Genomic DNA, 19,951 nt, shown 5'->3' with positions numbered 1-19,951 from the left:
TCTCACGGATTCTGCTTGGGACTTGCTCCAAGTAGGGGCCCTGGAGAAACTGACAGGACCAGGGGTCCAGGGGCATAGTGCTGAGAATTCCCCAGGCAGGGGCCTGTGGAATCTTTTGAGTTTTAAGGGGTTCTTTGTATTCCAAAGTGCTGGGATCCACTACTGGAGATCAATGTACATACTTCTTTCCTCTTGGTCCAGCTGCTCGGTTACACAGCTCAGAATTCGAAGGCCCAGCCCCACCCCCCAGATTGGACCAGAAAAAGTTTGCTCAGGTTCTGCCACCTCCTCTGGGAAGACAGGGGTGGGAGGCTTTGCAGGTGGTGATCAAGGCTTCTGAGAGCTGCAGAGGGTTTCAAGAGCCCAGCTTAGACAGGAGCAGAGCTGCTCCGGGAGGCCCTGACAGTGGTGCCCACTTCCCTGCAAGAGACTCCTCTGAGGCCCCAGTGTTTTCTGTGCTCAGAGCTTTGGGAACTAAAGGTGCCAGGGGACTGGCCCTAGAGAGTCCTTGGAGAAGCCCTGCCCTGGGAGTCTGGGGTTAGATGCTGCTTCCGGAACTCAACTTGGGATTCCTCTGGGAGACCTGAGGCTTGGGAGAGAAGGCAAAGGATTTCCCAGGCTGGCCTCACTTAAGAGGGCTGGGGGGTGGGGGCGGGCAGCTGGTGGGGGAGGGGTGTTCAGTATAGAGTGGGGTGGAGATGAGTTACAGGTTGGGAATGTCGGAGTAGGGAGCCGAGAATGGTCTAGGAGGCAGGGGTGGAGGGGTGTGGTTGGAACAAAGATCAGAAGAACAGCTTAGGCTGGAATAAGGAAGGTGCAGGTAGAGATGGGGTCTGACGAATGGGTAGGGGTTTGCACCAAGCATACGGTCGGTTGGGAGTGGGGCTGGTGCTAGGAGGGGAAAGAAATGAGGATGGGCTACAGATGGGCCAGGGGCTGGGGATATAGGTTGGGATGGCGGTGAGGCTAGGGTGGAGGGAGATCAATGAAGGACAGAGTGGGGCTGGGCCGGATTGGAATGGAATGGATTTGCGATTGGGACAGGGAGTTGGAAAGAAGAGAGCTGAAGTTGGGCCTGGATAGGGCTTGGTGAGGTGGGGATGGGGAGAAGGGGATCAAGGCGGGGGGCGGGAACGGAGGCCCTAAGGTTTGTGGCTGGGGACCCCACATGGGAGAACTGGGACGTGGGAAGAACGGCCCCTGGGTGCCGAGTGGTAGAGCCGCCTGGGCGCGGCGCGCATGGGCTGGGGGCGAGGGGCGTGAGGGCGCCCCGGGGCAGGCCGGGAAGGGGGGGCGGGCCTCCCCCAGGGCCGGGCCGGGGCGGCGCTAGGACCGAGCGCGCGGAGGGAGCTAGCCGGGCGGAGCCAGCGCCCCCCGCCCCCCGCCGGCCGGCTCCCCTCCCCCGGCCGCTGGCTCGCTCGGCTCGCAACGCTGCAGAGGCTCCGAGGCGGCGGCGCGGCGACTCCGTCTTTCCCTCCCTCCTTCTCCGTCCGTCCGTCCGTGCGTCTGTCCGTTCGGCCTCGGTCCGGCCCGCAGCATGGCCGGCGTGAGCTTCAGTGGCCACCGCCTGGAGCTGCTGGCGGCATACGAAGAGGTGATTCGGGAGGAGAGCGCGGCCGACTGGTGAGCCCCCCGCCCCCGCCCCTCAGCCCCTTTGTCCCCGCGCCGCCGCCGCCGCGCCTTTGTTTCCACCCGGCCCCGCCGCCCCGTAGCCAGGAGGGAGGAGGAGACCCCGAAATGCTGCAGCGGCCCGGGAGGGCCAGGGAGGAGCTGCCTTTGTGCGCGCCGGGGGAGGGGCCGGGCCGGGCCAGGCGGGGCACCCGCGGTCCCCAAGCACCCGGAGGCGGCCCCAGCCGCGCGGTGGGAACGCTGGTGGCTGGACGCAGGCTGGAGAGACGCAGGGTCCAGATGTGTGGCCTGGGGCTTCCTGGCCTTGCAGAACTGCTCCTCCACCCCCTCCTCTTCGCCTTGGGCCCCGGGGTGGGACAGGTGTGCACCGGGAGGCCAAGGGCACCTTCGACACCTTCGAGCGGGCGGGGACCGAACCGGCAGAGCCAGAGCTGTCTACCCGGCCCAGCCCAGCCGGCCACCGCACAAAGGAAAAGCTAGGGCGGGGGAGGAGCGGAGCGGAGCGGGCTGGGGCCGGGGCGCCCCGCCCACCGGGGGGCCTCTCCGAGTTGGGGTGTGATGGAAAGACGTTCACTGCCACACGGCCACCGCCGCCAAGTGCCTCCTGTTCCCCTTGGGGGTCGAGGAGGCAGGGCTGAGTCTTCTCCCCTAGTCCCTGGGTGCAGGGACTAGGCACCCAGGCTGGGACGTGCCAAAGGAACTGAACTGCTTGTCCAGAGTGCCAAGTGGGGTCCCTGGGAGGGAGCCCCCAGGCGGACCATTGTGGAGAGAGTGGAGGGAGTTTTCTGAGAAGAATGAGGGGGTGAGGAGATCCACGGAGCCCCTGGCCTGGTGGCCCAGTGGCAAGGGGCTCTCAGCTACTGCGGGGATGGGGAGGAGCTGGGCTGCCCTCTCTCCCCTCCCCAGCTGTTGTCTCCCCCTAGGTGGTGGGTGGGGACGGACCACCTGCTCTGGGGCCGGAGTCCCCAGAGTGGCAGAAAAGCCAAGGGGATCCACGCTGCCCCATTCAGGAACCATCATCTCCCTGGAATACTCTTCTCCTGGGGCAAGTGCCCATTCTCTTCCCTAGGCCTTTTCTCCCCTTGGCAAGCAGGAAACACAAAGTGAAGGAAGATCTGAGGGACCACACTTGGGCTGGCCTCACCCTCATGCTGGGAAGACACTGACCTGGGGGCTGGAGGAGGGGACAAGATGGCCAGGCATCCATGCCACAGTACTGCAGCACTGGCGGGCAGCCAGGCCTGGAGGCATGGACGAGGGAGACAAGCAAGCGCTCGTGTCTTGCGGGTCAGTCACAGGAGAGGCCAAGATGGGCTAAGCAGGCAAGCAGCCCACCCTCTGTCCCAGCCCTGTCCCAGGGGGGCTGAGATCATGGGAGGAGTTGAGGGCAAGTGGCTGGCTTGGCCTGGTGGAGAAGCTGGCCATGGGATATGGGCTGTGCCTGGAGAGAGGCGCAACCCACCTCAGAATGCTCTTCAGTCTGGGGGTGCTGCCTATCTCCACCCCATTTCCCCCCACCTTTCAAAAAGCGGAGCTCCCACAACCACTGCTGGCCCGCATCCTGCTCAGCGGAGGCCTGGGCTCCCACCACCCAGCAGCATCCATGTGGCTCAAGCGAGTTATTATTCATCATTGGCGTGCGTCACCCCCCACCCCCCGCCCCGATCTGGGTTGTGTGTGGGACACTCACAGATGTACACACGCACCCTCGCACATACACACATTTGCTCACTCCTAAGGGCCCAGATAAACATTTGGTAGAAAGAATGTGAGAGTCTTCAGGGACATGAGGGCCCCTAGCACCCAGCACAGAGCCAGAGTACAGTGGGGTCTCCAGACTCAGGAGCAGACCCTGCACTGAGGCTGGAGGAGGGTGTGTTGGATAAAATCACCGTCTGGGCAAAAGGGGGCTTGGCACGGCCCTCCTCTGAGTAGGGAGTAAGGGTCGGGGAGGTCACACCCAGGTGGCTTACTCTGGAGTAGACTGCTGCCTGAGGCTGGGAGCAGGGGACCATGGAAAGGCAGATTGTGTAGTGAGAACGGGTGTTACCCTGGACGTGACCTGACTCACTGTATGACCACATGAGTCCCTGCTCCTGTTGACAAGCAGGAGAGGGAGTTGGGCTCTGCCATACCCGGGATGCTCAAGGCCCTTCCAGTTCTGATATCCTGAGAGTGTAATTGTCCTGAGGAATCCACCTACCCTGCAGCCCCCATCCTCAGCTCAACCCAGAATCTTCCTGGATCTGCTACATTCCATTTTCCACTCACCTCGGTCCACTTTCTCTGGCTGAGATGGTTTTTATATGGCAAATACCAACTAGAGCCGCTCTGTGCTGTCTTGAAAGTCTGAGTTAAATGTCCCACCTTCACGAAGCTTACAGTTTGGAACGGCGTCTATCTCCAGGGTTTGGAGGTGGAGATTCCTGCCTCCCTCCCTCCCACCCCCTTTCGGTTTCACCAGCTCCAACCCACCCAAAGCACAGGTCTAGTGAGATCCCAGGCAGCTTCAGGTGCCTCTTCCCATCCTTGCTGGGGTGTGGTAAGCACCCTGGGGAGGGAGGTGCAGGGCAGGGCTTCCTGGGGACCTGGCATTGGGTCCCTGAGGGATTTCAGTCAGGGGTGGGCATGGGATGGAGAAGCAGATTTGGCCTTCCTGTGAAGGGAGACTCATATGCAAAGGCCCTAGGGTGGGAAATGCCCAGAACTGTGCTGGACATCAGGGACCCATCCGGTGGTGATCCAAGTGTATGGTTTGGATACGGAGGTCTGGCTGGAAAGGCAGGTCGGGTGGAGCTCAGGGATGAAGGCCTGCTGAAATCTTTGAACTTAGCTATGGTTTTCACCAGGTAAGGGCCAGGGCTGCAGCACAGAAAGGTGACTGAAGGTGGGTAGACAAGGAGTAAAGAATGGAAGGGGAGGACACTTGTTCTTGGGAAGAGCCACACAGAGCCTGGGAGAGTCTGACAAGTCACACCGGGGAAGTGTGACTTGATGGCTAGTGCAGTGTCTGGGAACCAGAGTCGTGGAGTCCTGCCTCAGTTTCCCAGCTGCGGGATGCAAAGGGGCAGATCCTTCGTCTCTGAGGGCCTTTTGTTTGCAGTGGCAGCTTAGGGCAGCCAGACAGGTGGTGGGACAGCTGTGTGGAGAAGGCAGCTGCCAGGGTTGGGGCCCAGGCAACAGTTGGACGGGGAGTTTCTGGCCCCACAGCCCACCTGTGTCCCTTTTAGGAGGGAAGGGATCCTGAGAAGCAGGGAGGGGCTGGGGCCCATTTGGCAGTGACTTGTGCTGACCTCATGGGGCTGGGCCTGGACCAGGCACTCCTTCCGGCCTCCTCCCACCTCCCTCCCTCCCGCCCTCTTCTCTCCTCCCTCTTTCCTTCCCACCACTTTCCCCTCCCTGCGCCTTCATTTTCTCTCCATCCCTTCGCGTCCCTCCCTTCCCTTGTCTTCCTTTCTGCCTCCTCTCCTAGCTCGCTTTCTCTTCTGCATCTCGCTGGTCTCCTCCCAGCACCCTGCCTTGGCGGTCAGGGAAAGGGAGCTTGAAGGAGGGGCTGAGCCTCCTTGCCCCTCCGGCCTGTCTTCCTGGCCCCAAGCCGGTCTTCCTCCAAGTGGGTCCCGGGAAGGAGACATTTCTCTCTTCCCTTGTGTAAAATGGATGTTGAGCCACTCCTACCTGTGGAGAAAAAGCTAGGGAGGAGGAAGGCCGCTGGGTCAGCTCTCTGCCGGAGCTGAGAGGGAAGGAAAGGCCAGCAGTCCCCGGAGACGAGAACCTCAGCTAGGGCAGAGGCAGCCTAGGTCTGGAAGGCCAAGAAAGCGCCACCGCCCAAAGGCCAGAGTCCAGGCAAGAGTGGCCATGGTGACCTCATCCCATTTCAGAGAGTCTGAGGTTGAGGATGAGGGTGTGTCCCCGGGGTCCTTTGTGTTCGGGAGAATACAGCTGGGTGGGCCAGTCGCGTGCCAATTGCTGGGTTGCCGTGGTTACCAGGGGGATGCCCAGAGCTGAACAGCGCCAGGTTCTCTCTCCCTGCCCGCCCCTGCTGTGGGGGGAGGGGGCAGTGGGTACCGAGGCACGCGCCAGGTAGGTTCCTGGCAACCACCAATGGGGGATGAGGAGCTGTAGCCAGGGAACGGTAACCAAGGAACCCGTCGCCTTGGAATCTCCATCTCACACCACTGGCTGGGTTGCAGGCTGCTAGGGCCAGGGCTCCGAGGACACAGCACACTGACTTACTGAAAGCGAGCCACTGGCCAGCAATTCCTTCCCCATTGCCTGCTTTCCACCTGATCCAAGCCTCCCTCCATCAAATCCTAAACTGTCCCCCACTGAGTTCCAGCCTGAAATGGTGCTTAGCTCTGTTGTCATGGTGATAAGGCTTAAGTGCTAGGCTGGAATCCCCCCTCCTGTCCTGCCCCTTCTGTGTCCCTCCTACCCTCCCAGAGCCATCTCCACCCAAAATTGGCTGCCTGGGCCCTGACAGTTCTTCGAGCCACCCCTCCCTCTCCCCAGGGCTCTGTACACTTATGAGGATGGCTCAGATGACCTCAAGCTTGCAGCATCAGGAGGTAAGAATTCCAGCCATTCCTTTGTCTTCCTCCTGCCCCCTCCTCCGGTTGGGTTGTTTTCTTCCCCACCCGTCTGGCTCCAGGCCACTTCTAGGCTTGCTTGCCTGCGTCCAGCAGACCATTATTTGTCTGGCAAGTGTCCTTCCTCCAATCATCCCTAAGATCCCTAGGGTGGGGAGGGAGGGAGACTGGTTTCCTGTTTGATTATGAAAAGACCGAGCCTCAGAGAAGGAGTGTGACTTGCCCAGAGTCACACAGCTAGGTGGGAAGGGGCCTGACAGGGATGGCCCGGATCACCCCACTTTCTCCAGAGCCCAAAAAGGTTTTAATTTACCTCAGTGGGTGCTAGCACCGCGTGAGACTTGATGTGTGAAGAACACATCCTCAGTTCTCCAAGGTCCTGGGGGATTAAAAGGCAAAACTCGCACCTGCCTGCTGTCTCTTTCACACCAGCACAGAACTGTGGGACTTGTAGATCTCTGGGGGTGTCTGCAGAGCCCACGAGAGGAGTCCTTGCTTTGGATTCCAGGCCCTTTGTGGGGGAGGGGTTCAGGAGATTGGGCCTGACAACCCTCCTGATTCCCCCAGATGGGGGCTTGCAGGAGCTCTCCGGCCACTTTGAGAACCAGAGGGTGATGTATGGCTTCTGCAGTGTCAAAGACTCCCAGGCCGCTCTGCCGAAATACGTGCTCATCAACTGGGTATGCACTGGTGGGCTGGGGAGGGGAGCTGAGGGCCCAGAACGGTTCTCCTTCAGCCCTCTCTACTCGCTGATGCTGCGGGAAGAGAGCTCCAGGCCTCAGCCTGCCCCTAACTCTTGTCCTTTCCCTATCCCCCTTTGCTGTCACTTTGCAGGTTGGTGAGGATGTACCTGATGCCCGCAAATGTGCTTGTGCCAGCCACGTGGCTAAGGTGGCCGAGTTCTTCCAGGTGCGTGTGGGGTCAGGGCTTGTGGGGGTTGGCGAGAGGCACGGGGACTGGCTGCCTGAACCTGCCTTCTTCCTACGGCAGGGCGTCGACGTGATCGTGAATGCCAGTAGCGTGGAGGACATCGATGCAGGCGCCATCGGGCAGCGGCTCTCCAATGGGCTGGCGCGGCTCTCCAGCCCTGTGCTGCACCGACTACGGCTCCGTGAGGACGAGAATGCAGAGCCGGTGGTCAGTGTGCACCTCTGGTGGGCCGGCCCTGCCTGGCGCTCCACTGGCCAGTCCCCTCTCGGTCCTCAGTGTTTTGTGGGCGGGGGGGGGCAGAGGGGTGCTCCCCAGCACTTGGCCTGTGGGCTGCACTCACACCAGGCCCCTTGAACTCTGCAGGGCACCACCTATCAGAAGACTGATGCCGCTGTGGAGATGAAGCGGCTTAACCGCGAGCAGTTCTGGGAGCAGGCCAAGGTGCAGACCCCGACCCTGGCCTGCTGGCTGGGTGGCTCCTCCCTGTCTTGACCCCACGGGGCTGCTCTGGCTCCTCTCCTAAAGTCCCTCCCTTCAACAGCAGGGCCTGTCCCATGTGCTCCCCACACTGAAAGCCCCTGAATTCACAGAAGCCTGGGTCAGGGATGTGGGTGGGGTGGGCCGGGCCACAAGCTCAGGGCCTGCACTGCCTTGGCACTGGGGGGCTGCAGAAGGAGGAAGAACTGAGGAAGGAGGAGGAGCGGAAGAAGGCCCTGGATGAGAGACTCAGATTTGAGCAAGAGCGGATGGAGCAGGAGCGGCAGGAGCAGGAGGAGCGGGAGCGCCGATACCGGGAGCGAGAGCAGCAGATTGAGGAACACAGGTGTGACCCCAGCCCCACCCCCACCCCCACGGCCCCACATTGGCCAGTCCTAAGGGCTCGCCTGCACCTTTCATTCCAGGAGGAAACAACAGACTTTAGAGGCTGAGGAGGCCAAGAGGCGGTTGAAGGAGCAGTCTATCTTTGTAAGTTCTTAGCCCACGGTTTCTCTTTCCTGGTCAGGGAAGTGGGGATGGTCCCTGAATTACCGGGCCCCTTGGGGGATAGTCAGAGTCTTGGGGACAGTGCTGTGCATTCAGGGTACCTTTGCATCAGCATGGGATGTCCTGCCATGTCAGGCCTGACCCCTGATTATGTGGGGTTCTGTCCCCTGCCTGCGGGAAGAGACCCTTTGGAGAAGTTTAGACTAAAAGAGAAAATCTATGTTGACCCAAACTCTCATCGACCAGGCTCCTCCTGCCCACTTCCAGCAGGACTTGAGGGGCTCAAGGTACATTAGCCATGCTTCCTGTACTTAATGGGACTTGAGGCCTGGTCCCCATTGTAGTAATGCTATAGAGCCACTGAAAGAATCTGGGCTGGTGCTCTGAACATCTGTATACACGTATGTGTAGTGTCTCCTTTAGGGCAGGCACTTATTCCAGGGGTACTTGGGTGAACCTCCAAACATTGGGATGGCCCTAGGATCATCATGGATTGACCCTTTCACAACCACAGTGGAGACAGATCTTCACGCTTTGAATTGAATTTTACATTTGAGAAATAGCAAAGATCATTCAGTGCTGAGCATGGTACAGTTTGGGACAGGAGGTAGGCAGTAGTCGTCTGGACTGAGACTGGTGGGTAGCTGTTGGGCCATGGGGACTCAAGCAGACATCAAGCTCACACCCACAGGAGGCTGGGAGGGAGGTGGCAGGACAGTCCTTCAGGCACTGGCATTAATGGCTGTTATAGATCATTCCACTCATTAGCCTCTAGAGGGTGGAAAGAATGTGTGGGTAGTAAGCTCCAAAGTCATTCATTCAGCAAACTCTTGCTACCTGCCACGTGCTGGTGTTGGAAATATGGTGGAGAGCAAGATGAGCAAGGCTCTTTTACAATTAGCTGATGAATTAACTGCAGCAAAAGGTACATAACATAAAAGGTACCATCTTTACCATTTTTAAGTGTACCGTTCCATGGCGTTAAGTGCATTTATTTTGTACAGCTGTCACCTCTGTTTGTCTCCAGAATTTTCTTCATCCTCCCATACTGAACCTCGTATCCGTTAAGCACTAACTCCCCATTGTCACCTTTCTCAGCCCCTGGCAACTGCTTTCTGTGTCTGTGATGTACCTCGTATGAGGGGAATCACGCAGTTATTTTACCATTTATGACTGGCTTATTTCACTGAGCATAGCATCTTCAGGCTTCATCTATGTGTCAGAATGTCTTTCCTTTTGAAAACTATTAGTATTCCATAGTATATGTATACCAGATTTTGTTGATCCATTCAGAGCAAAGTCTTTTGGGAAAAAAACTCACATACACGCGCACACAAAAGTAGAAACAATAGTTTAGTGAACCTTGACTTGATCGCTTATCTTCACCAGTTACCAGTGTTTCAGGCAAAGATTTACAGTGTTACACCATTATTTTATAGTCTCATCTGGCCCTCCAAGTATGGTTCCTGTGACAGTGACAGTAGGTATTTTAACAGGTCACTGTGGTGACCTTGCAACTTCAGGTCCCCTGAGGAAGGTCTCCCACAAGAAACTTTGGAATTTACAACCATAAAATGCTTTCTTTTGACTTAGGAGGTACTCTGCTTTCTCCCTTCTGATAAGAATTGCCTTCCTTACGTGGGTTCCCTTTTTGCCTGGGATACTAGGAGTTTATTTATCTGAAGATGCTGAAGCACAGCAGCACCATTGACCTTTCCGGTTACTGTGGTGATGTCTCTCCTACCCCCAGCTCTGATTTGTTTCCTTGCTTCTCAACAGTGTTGGTAGTTAAGGTTTTTGTGGTAAGCTGCCTCTGGTCCTTTTTTTTGAATGAGGCTGAGGAACCTAGTCCTGTGGCACTAGGCAGGGGTGGCATAGCAGCAGAGGCTGCTGGGATGTATGTTTTGAGGGAAGTCAAGAGAGCTTGACTGGAGTCCCTTGGAAATTTGGGAGGAGAGAGCGAGGTCAGAAGAGGAGTTTAGACTTCGTTCTGGGAGACAAGAAGTGGTGGTTAGGGTGACAACCCTCTTGAGGCTTTTGGCGTGGTGAGGTCAACTGAGGAAACAGGTACCACTGAACGTCAGGCTGACCACTCACCCAGATACATAAGTTCTCATCCTGTGTCACCCACAGAGGGTAGGGAGATGATCCAGAAACAGGAAATTATGACACAGTGTGATCGGTGTATGGCTGGAACACCTCATGGGGGCCCAGGGAAGGAAATGACCTGAATGGGCCAAGGGCCCCTTCCCCAGGAGGCTGTGCCGAAGCTGAGACCGGAAGCAGGAAGAGCTGGACCCAGGGTGGGGGTCAGGCACATGGGGAGAGAGACTCATTTCCTCTGCCAAGGCAGAGAGTTGGGAAGTTGTACACATGTTACAGGACCTACACCTCCATTGTGCTGAGAGCTTGATGTCTACATTTCACAGCGTGTGTGGGAGTCATGGCAGGAGGGGAATGTTGGGAGAGATGATGGGCTGGATCAGGCAGGGAGAGGCGAGGCCCAACCAAGGACTCACACCTATCTTTACTCTTGGGGCTGCAGTCCCAAAACAGCAAGTGAAGGGTAGTAGGGGGTGGTGGGGACTGGCAAACTGAGGCTGCTGCACTGCAACTCTAGTTGAAAGCTGCTTTGGGGCACACAGGCCTGTGTTGCCAGGGCTGTTGGCATTTTCAAAAGAAACCGAAGAGCTTGATTTCAGTAAGAAACTTGGTTTTTGAGTGAATGAGTAATAGTTACTCAGTCATGTCCGACTGTTTGCTTCCCCGCGGACTGAAGCCTGCCAGGTTCCTTTGTTCATGAAATTCTCCAGGCAAGACTACTGGAGTGGGTTGCCATTTCCTTCTCCAGGGGATCTTCCCGACCTAGGGATTGAACAGAGGTCTCCTGCATTGCAGGCAGATTCATGATTTTTAAGTGATGGCAATTAATTAATGTTTAGAAAAGATACTTTCAGGGTCTATAGAGAAAGAAATAGAGGGAAAGAACAAGGAGGCAGGGGACTAGCGAAGCCTCAATCGTGATACCAAGATTCAGGCTGCACGGATGGGGGTGTGGCTAGCCAGGTACTGGGTTAAGAGGTTCGAGAAAAGTTAGCTACAAAGGTGGGGGTGTTCCTGGATGGCCCTGGGTGCCCAGGGGCCTGTCTGGACTGGAGATGAGGCAGCTGAGGACCTTGCAGATAGAAGGTGCTGTGGGACTGGGTCGTGAAAGTGGTTTTTGGTAGTGAAAGAAGCGGGCTGTAAGAAAGCCCAGAGCTCCTGTGGGGCCGGGGTGCTCAGAACACCATCCCTTTGGTTTCCAGGGTGACCAGCGGGATGAGGAGGAAGAGACCCAGATGAAGAAGTCAGAGTCAGAGGTAGAGGTGAGCACTGTGGGGGGGACCAGGCATCTGAGTTTGGCCTGGGTGCCCCAATCAGGCCCCGCCTGGCCTGATTGTCCATGTGCCCCCAGGAGGCAGCAGCTATTATTGCCCAGCGACCTGATAATCCACGGGAGTTCTTTAAGCAGCAGGAAAGAGTCGCTTCGGCCTCCGCAGGCAGCTGCGATGTGCCCTCACCCTTCAACCACCGACCAGGTAGTCCCAGCTCCCACACCCTTACCCAACCGCCACTCCTCAGGTTTTGGTCTTGAGCCTCTTTGGGATCTTCCTTGCCCAAGGACCACTTGGAGAAGGCAAGGCCAAGCATCACATGTGCTTCCACCCACCGCCTCCAGGTGGCAGGGCCGAGAAGGGCTCGAGCAGGGCCTGGTCTGAGCAATGGGTGGTGCTAGAGGCCATCTGGGGCTGAGGGAACCCCCTGGCTGCCCAGAGTGGCCCTGCTGGGACTGAACTTGTCTTATCTGAAGAACTATAGGTGCATGGGGAGTGGGGCCTCATCCTGTCCTGAGATTGAGCAGCCTGGAGCTGTACTCTGGGTTCCCTGTTTGGATTCTCCCTGTATGGCTTCCACCTCTTCTTGAAGCACCTTTCTGCTCCCTGTCTGCTGGCCTGCTTGCCCCTTCTGTGTGCTTGGCTCAAGTGCTAGGGCTCTAGGGGTGGGGCAGGCTGTTCCTGGGCTTGGGCTGCCCAGACTCTGGGAGGCTGGCCGCATCGTGATGTATCAGGCTCTTCGCTATGTGTGGCTGGTGCTGGTGGCAGTGGTCTGATGGCCTGAGGCTCTGGTCCCGCTTGGCTGAATGTGCGCCCTGGCTGAAGGCAGCTTGGACATCCAGGGCCAGCCTGGGGGTGGGTGAGGCCTCAGGATGGGGGTGGGGGAGACTGACCCTCTCTTGTCCTCTGTCTCTCTCTCTCTGTCTGTCTCTCTTGGCAGGTCGTCCGTACTGCCCTTTCATAAAGGCATCGGACAGTGGGCCTTCCTCCTCCTCCTCTTCCTCTTCCTCCCCTCCACGGACTCCCTTTCCCTATATCACCTGTCACCGCACCCCAAACCTCTCTTCCTCCCTCCCATGTAGGTAGCAGTCCCAGGCCTCTGCGGGAGGGGGTAAGGAGGGCCCCGCTTCCCAGCAGCCCCCCTGCCCTCCCCCAGCCTGATCCGCTGATCTCTGGTGTTTATCCCCAGAGCAGGTACTGCCTGCTTCTTTCCCCTGGCCCTGAAGGGGCACTGGCCCTCCGGGGGCCTGGCTTGCAAGGTCTAGAGCTGTGGTCTAGCCCCTGGGGGGGCCTGGGGAGCTCCCAGCCCCCACCCAGACTCCAGAGAGGAGGGGCTGGCCAGGCCCCAAGTTGGACAGTCCTGTTTCTATCTGGCTCCTTGGCCCTCACTGATCAGCTTGGGGTTTTCTGTCCCACAGGCAGCCACCTGGACAGCCACCGGAGGATGATACCTACCCCTCTCCCTGCCCGGAGCCCCTCTGACTCCAGCACGGCCTCCACCCCTGTTGCTGAGCAGATCGAGCGGGCCCTGGATGAGGTCACGTCCTCGCAGCCTCCACCACTGCCGCCGCCACCCCCAGCAGCCCAAGGTATGTGAGGGTCCCTAGCCCCTGGACTGGGAACTCCAAGTGGCCCCTTTATGGCCCTGAAAGTGGCTGGGGCAGGGACAAGCACTGGTCAGACCTGCCTTCTCTGGACTTCAGGGTCTCCCTGGAGTGGGGACGGCCTTCCTCCCAGGGCTGCTGAGCAGTTTAAAGACTGCGGGTAAAGGGGCAGCAGGGGCCAGTGGGCATTAGAAGGCAGTCTTCATGGAAGTCTTAGTGGAGGCCTTCTTTTCTGAACTCTTCGGTGGGTAAGCAGGGTACTGTCTGGTGGCTGCCCAGGGCCTGCATCCTTTCCTGGAAGCTGATCACACGTCTCCTCTGTCTTTGCTTCAACAGAGACCCAGGAGCCCAGCCTCAGCCTGGATAGTGAAGAGACCAGCAAGGAAGCCAGAGCAGCAGCCCCTCAGGCCAGAGCTGGCCCCCTGGAGGAGTCCCCTCAGGCCTCGGAGCCTCCCGAGGGCCAAGGCACCCCCATGGAGGAGGACTTGATGTTCATGGCATCTACAGAGCAGGCAGACCTGGCTGCCTCTCTAGAGCCTGCCATGGCTGGAGCCTCTGCAGCCGACAGCCCAGCAGCTGATGCCATTGAAACCGACACTGCCGCTGCTGATACTGCTGTTGCTAACACCGTCATCCCTGCCGCTGCCAGCCTCATTGACCTTTGGCCAGGCAATGGGGAAGGGGCCTCTGCACCCCAGGCTGAGTCTCAGGCCCCCACACCACCTTCAGGTGCCGAAGTCATGCTGGCGGAGGTGCCCCTGCTGGATGAGGTGGCTCAGGAGCCACTGCTGCCAGCAGGAGAAGGCAGTGCCAATCTTCTCAGTTTTGATGAGCTGCCTGAGCCGCCAGCCACCTTCTGTGACCCAGGGGAGGAAGTAGAAGGGGAGCCCCTGGCTGCCCCCCAGGCTCCAACTCTGCCCTCAGCTCTAGAAGAGCTGGATCAGAAGCTGGAGCCAGAGCTGGAACCAGAGCCCCACCTGCTGACCAATGGCGAGACCACCCAGAAGGAGGGGACCCAGGTGGGGCTGGGGCTACCTGATGGGAGGGGAAGTAGTCAGGGCTGGAGCAGGGGGCTGACCCTTGGTTCCTCAGGCTTGCAACAATACCCTGCCCCCTTTCTCTGTGGCCCACATTGTTGGGGGGAAGCTGTTTCATTTCCCCTCCATGGGCCAGCTCTGCTTTTATTCCCAGGGTAGCCATCTGTGTTTCCCTGGCAACCACTGATGGACTCACTGGTTGCTGGGGAAACGAGCTCAGGCCTGGTAGGTCAGCCCTAGTCCTGCTGGGTGGGGCCCAGTGACTTGGAGCTTTTCTCCTGCAGGCCAGTGAGGGGTACTTCAGCCAATCACAGGAGGAGGAGTTTGTCCAATCAGAAGAGCTATGTGCAAAGGCTCCGCCTCCTGTGTTCTACAACAAGCCTCCAGGTAGTGCTGGGATGGATGATGGAGAGGAATTCGGGTGGGGGTGCTGCGTTCAAGTGTGGCCAGGCAGCCCTTCCCCCATACACAGCTGGGACAGCTCGCTGGGTTTGGGATGGATACAGGCATGGATCTGCTGAGCCATCCTAACTCCCTTCCCTTCCCCACATCGTAGAAATCGACATCACCTGCTGGGATGCAGACCCAGTACCGGAAGAGGAGGAGGGCTTCGAGGGTGGTGACTAGCAGTGGTGCCTGCTCTTAGGCTGCCCTCGCCCGGGCCGCCCACCTGCCCCCGTCTCTGGCCAGATGGTCCACAGTGCCTGCACTCGCAGCAGCTCCGCCTGGCACCCACTCTGGATTCTGGCCCTGGCTGGGAACTTGGCCGCATCCCTACCCACAGGGCCCTACTTTTACAGCTTTTCTTTTCTTTTTTTTTTTTTTAAAGTTGATAGGAGACTTGTACAGTTGACTGGTTTTCCTCCCGTTGGTAGTTGAGACGCTGTTGCAAATGCCACCCCCTTCCCACCCGGTCCAGATTGTAGCTCTTAGTCCTCCCTGCTCACTCACCTGGCCGGGGTGGAGGCCTCACCTTGCTTGGGGCCTGGCGTGGGGGGGGAAAGTTCTGGTGGGAAAATGTTCCCCCCACCTCTTTTCCTAGTTTTCTGTTTCTTGGAAAAAATATCACTTTGTATTCTCTGTCCAGGGCTTCAGATATTTTGCACGAATTTTAAAACATGGCAATAAATGGCTCGTGGGCTCTGGCTCCCTGGGACACCCCTCCCCACCCTTCTCTTGACCCTTCCCCACCTGGCCCAAAGGAAGAGAGAAGCAGGCCTAGCTGGGGCCTCTCAGCTTCCCGGCCCTTTCCTGCCCCCTCCTGCTGGGCAGGTCCCAGGCTGGAGGCCCTAGGCGTGATTCAGGTCAGGGCTATGGGTGGCCCCTCTCCAACTCCTCCCTCTTTGCTTGGGTTCCTTTTTCACGTTCAGTAACTGTTTTTTGGAAAGCACAAACTTCTGTAACAGGTCGTGCTCATGTCTGTTAATAAAGAAATCCAGATCCCTTCAGGCCTGCTGCTCCGGGCCTCCAGGGGCTGATCTGTGGTGGGCTGCCTGCCCCGATCCCATTCCCAACTCTTACTACCTTCAAAGCTAAGAGGGCGCCCTCACCAAGGCCCCAAGGAAAGTGGGGGTATGAGGCTCTTCGGGGAACCAACCAAAGGTTTGGAGCAGGCTGACCTCAGCTTTAGCTCTACAGCTTGTTAGTTTGGGGCCGATGAGGCCGGCCACACCTGGCCACCAGAACCTTGGCCGCAAGCAGTGGGTGCCCCCTCCGCTTGTACCAAACCAGATCACACACCTTTATTATCCTCAAAATGTAACAAACGGGGTAAGAAATCCCTCCCTCCCGCCCCACCCCCACACCCCCCGCAGTCCAAGAGAAGCATTTAAAAAGCCCCGCAATCAGGCCAGGAGTCCGCGGGTGGGGCTCGGGACGCCGGGCGCCCTCTATACGGCTGTAGTCCTCCCGAACAAGGGGATGGAGACCGGCAGGCGCCAAGCTCCGTGCTCCAGTGGCTCTCGGCTGCTGAGCTCTGAGTCGGTCCAGCTGGGGAAGACCCGGCGGCCGCGGTCCGCCTGCAGACAGAGCGCAGGGCAGGGCGGCGCGGGCCGTGGGGCACTTGGCAGATGCAGAGCCGACGTGTAGCCCCGGTCTAAGAAGAGCGGCTTGTAGCTGGGCGGCGGCTGCTCCTGTTTCTCCGCGCTGTCGCGGCGGCTCAGAAAGGGCGTAACGATCTTGCGGTAGAGGCCGCGCGTGTCCGTGAGCACCTCGCTGTAGGGCGGCGGCGGCTCGGCCATCATCACCGCCTCTTCGTAGCACGGTGGCTTGGACATGTCCGATTCCGCTGTGGAGTGGGAAGTAATCCACGGGTGTGACGCCAACTCGGCCTCCCGCAGAAGCCTCGGCCAACCCCAGACCCAGCCCGCTCCCTCTTCCTAGGTTCGCTGGAGAGGCTGTCCCGTGGAAGCCCCGCGGGACAGCAGCGAGCCCTCCCACTGCCGAGGCCTCGCCCACCCTAGTGAGCCCGGCCGCCCCCTGGCGCACGCGGTACTTACCTTGGCGGGGGTAGCTCCAGGGCCGGGGCGGCACGGATAGGTGCGGCGGCGGCGGGTGCGGAAGCGCGTGGTGGTGTGCGTGCGGGTGCGCGTGTGGCTGCGCGGGCCCGTGGTGCAGCAGCGGGTGCACGTGCACGTGCTGGTGGGCGTGCGCCGGCGCCTCAAGACGGCCGCGGTGAGGGGGTGGCGGGGGCGCCAGGCCCGGGGGGCTCCCTGCCAGGCTGCCCTCAAGCTCAAGGGGCTCCAGCTCAAGGGCGCGCAGGTTCTGCTCACGCAGCCGCTCCTCCTGGCGCCGTTTGAGGCGGCGGCGCAGGAAGCTGCAAAAGCAGCAGAGTAGGACGATGAGACCCCAGATGAGCCAGAAACCGGCAAAGCACGTGAGGAACGTGTAGGTGCCCTGGGACATAACCATGGCGGCGGCGCGGGCGGCGGGTCCTCGGCTGCTTCACTGGACAATGGGTTCCTCGACGTGGCCCCGGGCCCGCGCCAAGCTCCCAGACGCCGCCAGCGTCACTCGAGGACCCGCGGCCGGGGGCTGCCCGCAGCTGGGCTCAAGTCGTGCGCGCGCCGGCGGGGAGCAGCAGCAGCGACTCCGGTTCCTTCCCATGGCGCCGGCAGGCGCGCTGGCGGGCCTCACCCGGGACCGCGCGGAACCTGTAGGACAGACACAGGGCGCGGTGAAGGAACGCTACAGCCCCCGACGACTTCCCTGCTCGCGCGGGTGCCCTGCGCAATCCAGAGGAAGCCTCCTCTGCGGAACCCCCGCACTCCGCGGGGGCCCGGTGACGTCACCAGGGATGTCGTCACGCCCGAGGTTTCCCCGGTAGGGCTTTCCCGTATCTGAGACCCGGCCGCCGCCGCCGCCGCCTCCCATCCGAGGTGATTCCAGGCCGGTCAGCAGGGGGCGCGCGAAGGCCAGGTTCGGCTTCAGTGTTCCTGAGAGATTCGCCATCCGCGTCTCGCGGGTGCAGGATACCACAGCTCCGAAAGGGCTTCAGTCTGCCCATAGGCAGACACCCAGGGCGCGGAAGGGGAGCCACTGCGCGGTTGCTTTGCGGCGCGGAAAAGGTGGTTCACCTCCTAGGCCCCACGAGCAACCCGCCGAGGCCCAGCTTCAGCCTGTGCATACGCACCTGGCAACCTCTGGCGTCCTAGACCTTGTTCCCGCTCCCAAACCTGGCTGCCCAGAGCTTGGAACATTCCGGCCTGCACCGCGGCCTCCTGGTTGTCTCAGCTCTTGTAGGGGGGATCAGCCAGACGGTTCTTAGCGCCTACTGCGTGCTACCAGCTTGTCTTTGTCTGAGCCGAACATGCCGCCGAGCGTGGGCCGTTCCCTCTTTTCCTTTTCTCTAAGCGCCTCCGCTCGCTGAATCCCATCTCCGTCTCCACTTCCCGAGCCTCCTACCCATGCGCAGCCCGACTTGGCCCTGCCCTTCTAGCTCTAGGCCGCCATGTCCCTTCCCCCAATTCCTTTCCCTCTCTGCAGAGGGTAGGAAAACTAGCTCAAGTAATCGGTACCGCCTGGGCCCACATCACTCCAGATGGGCACTTCCAGTTCCACCTCCTCTCCACAGCCAGAGTTGAGAGGGGAACCTCGCATTGTAAGAGGTATGTAGGAGGGGAGCCCTGACTTTGGAGGGACAGTGGCAGGCAACTGTTCACCACCGCCTCAGAACAGGAATGAGCTCTTCTTGAATGCCTCACATCCAAGGCGTTTCACATACAGTAGCCTTTTGGGGTAACGAATTATTCCTGTTTTACAGATTTTACACAATTAGGAGCTGTGTGGATGGCAGGTGATGGTTCTATAATTTGAATCCAAGACTGGCCACAAAACCCTAGCCTGGGGTGTTAAGAGCGCTGCCTCCTGAGCTATTTTGTGGGTCTCTTTGGACTCCCCGCCCCCCATCCTCAGCATGCCCAGCGAAGGCACACATGTATTCAGCTCTGGGTGTCACAGTGGGCCTAAGCCCCAAGCTGAGGACCCCACATTAAACTTAGACTGGTCTGAGGGCAAGCCGGGGTGGTGTGTGGGCGGGGGGAAGCCAGGCCGCCCAGTATACCCCACCCTTCTCCCCAGATGGCTCCTGTCTGACTCCATGGCTGCTTTGTGCCATGTGCCCCTTGGTGCCCGTGCCAGTCCCTTTCTCCTGGGCCTGCATTCCAGAACAGACGACGGCAGGAACAATAGCTCCACCCGCCCCCTTCACAGCCCCACCATGAGGCTGCCATGGTGACGAAGCCCAGATAAAAACACGATGCTGCCAGTCATTGGGGGTTAATTAGATCTGTTCTCCTTTTCCTGAGCCCACAGGAATTTTCAGGAATGCTCTGAGGAAGCTGGCACTAACTAGGTGCCTCCTTGGCTTGCAGGGCAGGAACAGCTCTGGGTCACAGAAGCACTTCTGGGGCTGGAGGTGATGGAGTTTAGCTGAATTAGAAATACATGCCAAGGACTGTCTGCTGTGTTTAGCCTCATTTTAGATTTCTTCCATGCAGAATAATCTTACGTAATCAATACCACCTTCCTACTGTGGGGGTCATGCCCATCTGATGGATGAGACAGGCTTAGAAAAGGAAATGACTTGCCCGAGGTCACACAGCTATAGCTAGGATTTAGCCTGACTCTGAATCCAAAGTCTGTGTTGAAACACTTTCCCCTAAATGATGAGTGAAATGTAAGTATGTGTGAGCACTCAGTACAGGAGATTTGGTACCTGTGGAGACACTGGCCAGGCTGGCCAGCCTGTAGTCAAAATGCACCTTCTTGTACCTTCTCACCAAAACTTGTAGTCCTGCCAACCAGCCCTCAGTTCAAGAGTGGGAAAAGGCTGTAGGGTGAAGGAGAGGTGGAATGGCAGCTCTAGGGTTAATAAGGAACAAAGGACAGGGACTGTGCCCTGAGGGTGTCTAGCTCAGCTCATTGGGCATTAGGGGGACAGACAGGCCAAACCCAAGACCTGCTGGGTGCCACTGTCGCCTATCTATCAAATGAATATGACCCCCAGCAAGAAGGTGGTGCTGAAGATCATGTAAGATGTGACCATCACGTATGATCGTGTAAGATCATAAAAGAGGCATAGAACAAGGCCTGACACACAGTAGGCAGGCCTTGGCGGGTATTTTTACTTCTATTTAGTTAAATACCAGCCAGGTGACAGAACTATCATTGAATTTTACAGACTTGGCTACCGTGGTTCTGAGAGAGAAAGTCTGCGTACAGTCTCAGCTGAGCTGGCCCTCTGACCTCACACTGACTCCAGTGCCCAGTGTGGAGGGGAGCAATGACAGAAGCCTCTGGCTGCTGCT

At 58.8% G+C, this 19,951-nt stretch overlaps 2 protein-coding genes across 2 annotated transcripts; one reads left to right on the top strand and one right to left on the bottom strand.

The window, feature by feature from the left end:
* The first annotated feature begins 1,455 nt into the window (after positions 1-1,455).
* On the top strand, positions 1,456-15,529 carry DBN1 (drebrin 1). Its single transcript, XM_052642962.1, has 14 exons — positions 1,456-1,623; positions 6,139-6,194; positions 6,783-6,895; positions 7,050-7,124; positions 7,206-7,352; positions 7,509-7,586; positions 7,817-7,968; positions 8,048-8,111; positions 11,435-11,494; positions 11,584-11,707; positions 12,922-13,092; positions 13,444-14,126; positions 14,429-14,531; positions 14,701-15,529. The coding sequence occupies exons 1-14, from the start codon at positions 1,538-1,540 to the stop codon at positions 14,769-14,771; spliced, it is 1,983 nt and encodes a 660-aa protein (XP_052498922.1). The 5' UTR covers positions 1,456-1,537; the 3' UTR covers positions 14,772-15,529.
* Positions 15,530-16,033: 504 nt separating this feature from the next.
* Positions 16,034-17,112, bottom strand: PRR7 (proline rich 7, synaptic). Its single transcript, XM_052644207.1, has 2 exons — positions 16,643-17,112; positions 16,034-16,431 (listed from the first exon to the last, which is right to left on the bottom strand). Exons 1-2 carry the CDS (start codon positions 17,052-17,054, stop codon positions 16,034-16,036), a joined length of 810 nt encoding a protein of 269 aa, XP_052500167.1. The 5' UTR covers positions 17,055-17,112.
* Positions 17,113-19,951: the final 2,839 nt, after the last annotated feature.

The sequence above is a fragment of the Budorcas taxicolor genome, chromosome 7 (assembly GCF_023091745.1).
Source record: "Budorcas taxicolor isolate Tak-1 chromosome 7, Takin1.1, whole genome shotgun sequence".
NCBI classification, from domain to species: Eukaryota; Metazoa; Chordata; class Mammalia; order Artiodactyla; family Bovidae; genus Budorcas; species Budorcas taxicolor.
Note: the sequence above shows the minus strand (reverse complement) of the source record. Positions and strands in the feature narration are given on the sequence as shown.